This window comes from Eschrichtius robustus, chromosome 15, assembly GCF_028021215.1.
Source record: "Eschrichtius robustus isolate mEscRob2 chromosome 15, mEscRob2.pri, whole genome shotgun sequence".
Lineage (NCBI taxonomy): Eukaryota > Metazoa > Chordata > Mammalia > Artiodactyla > Eschrichtiidae > Eschrichtius > Eschrichtius robustus.
Window position 1 is genome coordinate 45,580,664 of NC_090838.1, and position 2,953 is coordinate 45,583,616.

A 2,953-nucleotide genomic window follows, 5' to 3' on the forward strand; every position below is an offset into this window, starting at 1 on the left:
ATTGGAGCACAGGTCAGGTGTAAAATAATAAACTTTTACATCAACTCTTAAAATGTCAAGAAACTGCAAAGCAAACCAATAGATGCTAATACTTCAGACAAAAGGAAGTCATTAGTGTCAACTGTCTAGGTCTTTAAGTTTTGATGTACCTCTGGTCTCACAGAATTTTAAAAAATCAACTAGTATCAGAAACAAAAACATATAAGATTCTCTAGCCTCCATGACTCTAAACAGAGGGGACTGGAATCTGCTTGGCTGAAGTGCTATCATACTCTTGCATTAAATCATTAGTGGTGTGATAATGCATGGCAATATATGAATTGGCAAATCCGAAAGAATTTACTGGCTGTAAGTTATGTGGGATGCTCTCTTCCTGGGACGGGCTGCTGTTATAGATACTGTAGTACGGCTCAATCCGAGTGTTGATGGGGGTTGAGCTGCTCTGACCATAGTGTTGATGTCCAGCAGACATCTTGGGACTGACCACACTTTCCTTCGAATGACTTGGGCCACAGGCCTGGTCCACAAATTTCTTCTGGGGCTTTGGAGACAACATGTAGGCAGAGTTTGTTTCATGATGGGAGGATTTGTTTCTGTTGACTTCGAGGTTTCCCTTTCCCAAGGCTCGAAGTCGAGTCTTCTGTTTGCAGCAGAAAAAACCCAGGCCTATGTACTGCAGACACCACAGCACTTTCCTTCTCAGCCCTGCACTGTTCCGAGAATATATAAAAGGGTTTAATCCTGACTTGAAAAATACAAGCGTAAAACCAAACAGTTCGAACTGGTAAAGGATGAAGCTCCCACTGCTGGACAGAACCACCTGCACCAAGGAGATTCCCAGTGGAAGGCAGCACACCAGGACCGACAGCACAATGATCACACAGGTGACCACCGCCTTGGAATCCTTAGCCGTGGAGAGATTGACAGCCGACACCAGCTGGAGCCGGCTGGCCGCAGGGGTTGGCAGCTGGTTGGGACTCTTGGTGTATCCGTGGGTCTGAACGTGCTGCAGTTTGTTGTAATTCTGGTTCCTGTACAGAGCTGGCATGGTACACTGGATGGGTTCTCCACCTCCCTTCACAGGGGCCCCCATGAAAGGCTGTGGTCTGGAAGCATCAACTGTGATCACAGGGGGGCACTTTCTGACCTGAGCATTTTTCCGCAGGGTCTGAGCAATCATGATGTAAGACACAGAGACCACAGCAACACAAAAGGTGAAGTCGACCACATAGAGAGACAGGATGGCTTTCCCTTCTCTGGCAATCAGACTGGACATGGGAAGGCAGAGGTGGGAGTTGCTGGTTTTCAGGGTGGCCAAGGTGGCGAGGGTGAAACTGGTGGCCCAGAGGAGCAGAGTGAGGAGCAAGGTGCAGAGAAAGGAGGCCGTGCGGTTCGGCTGCTTCCCCAACACCATGCGGAGCCGGTGCAGGGCAATCACCGCCACTGTCTTGAGGGACATGATGATGAAGCCGGAGCTGGTGAGGTGGAAGGTGAAGCAGAAAGCATCCGGTATGCCGCTGGCTGAACTGAAGAACAACACAAAGGTGAACATGGGGGCCGTCACGCCACAGATGAAGAGGTCACAGAAGGACAGGTTCAGGACCATGAAATCAAAGTTGGTTCTGAATTTCCTGAAGGCCGGATCAAAGAAGGACAAGAAGACAATGAAGTTGCCGTAAGAGCCCAGGCAGAAGATGATTGCGAGCAGAAAGGTACAGCTCGCCAAGGTGGCCGTGTGGATGAGGTCCTGGAGGTCTTCCTGGAGAGCAGTGCTGTTTCCTCCCTGGGAGTGAGGCACATGTAGCAGGGTAGTGTTGGGGGCATCCTGAGGGAGGTCCGTTGAGTTCATCTTCAGAGAGAGACGACTTCCTTCTGTGTGAAGGGAGTCAGGGCCTCAACTCACAGATGAGCGACATTTGACAAAAGAGGCCCAAGGCAGAAAAGCCTGCGCACAAAAATGCATACCCAGAAACAGAAAGGAATTAATGGAGAAAGAAGAGTGACCTCATGATCTTTTACAAAAGCACTAGACTTTTTCAGCTCTGACCCAGTGCCTAGAAAGCATTTCTCCTTGCAGAGCCCCACACAGGAAAGACACAAAGACCTCAAAATACATTCATCCAGCTGATTTCAGGTTTTATGACACAGTGGTTTTCAAACTAGTTTAAGCATCATCTGGAGAGTGGGTTAAACAAAAAACAGATTCCTGGGCCTCACCCCTTGAGATTGTGATTGAAGGATGGGTGTGCAGATGTTACCTTCAGAAACTCTGCAGTGCCAGACACTGAAGACACGAGAACATGACCTCTCCACAAAAGAGATCACAATCTAGTTGGAGGAGATCAACCTATGTAATTACAGCCAAATGTGGCAAATCAGCTGATGGCAGCACACTGTGGAAGGAAAAGAAGGGGGACAGAATCCAGCCCGGGGTGGAGGCTGAAGCAGCTCTCGATAAGGAGGAGCTAGTTGGGTGAAAGGTGAGGGGCAGGGCGTGGGGGACAGACAGGCTGGGAGAAGGGGAGTAGGTCTTTGCAGCAGAAGGACTGAGGCAAGAAACAGCACGTGCTGTGCTTGACGTATAAGCAAGAGGCTACTTTTGAAGTATATACTGTGGCCTTTTACATAACTCCCACACATCACTAACAAATATGACTTCTTTTCCTAGGAAGAACCCTTTATTTTCCATTATTTATATTTCCTTCTCCCTATTTGTGATTTCTTGGCCAACTCCACACTCTCCTTTGGGAAAGAACTTTGTGTAGGACTATATTTGAGAGGGAAAAAATGGAAGTAATGAAGGGTGTCAGAATTATATTTGAGATTTACAAGGTGCAAAGCACCACTTTGCAAACTCTATATAAATGTGAGTTATCATTATCCCAGCAGGAATATCCTCATGAAGAAGCAGGAGGCATGCACCCATTCATGCATGCATTCACCCAGTTTGTAT

General features: G+C 47.8%; 1 protein-coding gene across 1 annotated transcript; it reads right to left on the reverse strand.

Moving 5' to 3' along the window:
* Positions 1-226: 226 nt before the first annotated feature.
* Positions 227-1,849, reverse strand: GPR75 (G protein-coupled receptor 75). The gene has a single exon (XM_068564843.1). It carries the CDS (start codon positions 1,847-1,849, stop codon positions 227-229), a length of 1,623 nt encoding a protein of 540 aa, XP_068420944.1.
* Positions 1,850-2,953: the final 1,104 nt, after the last annotated feature.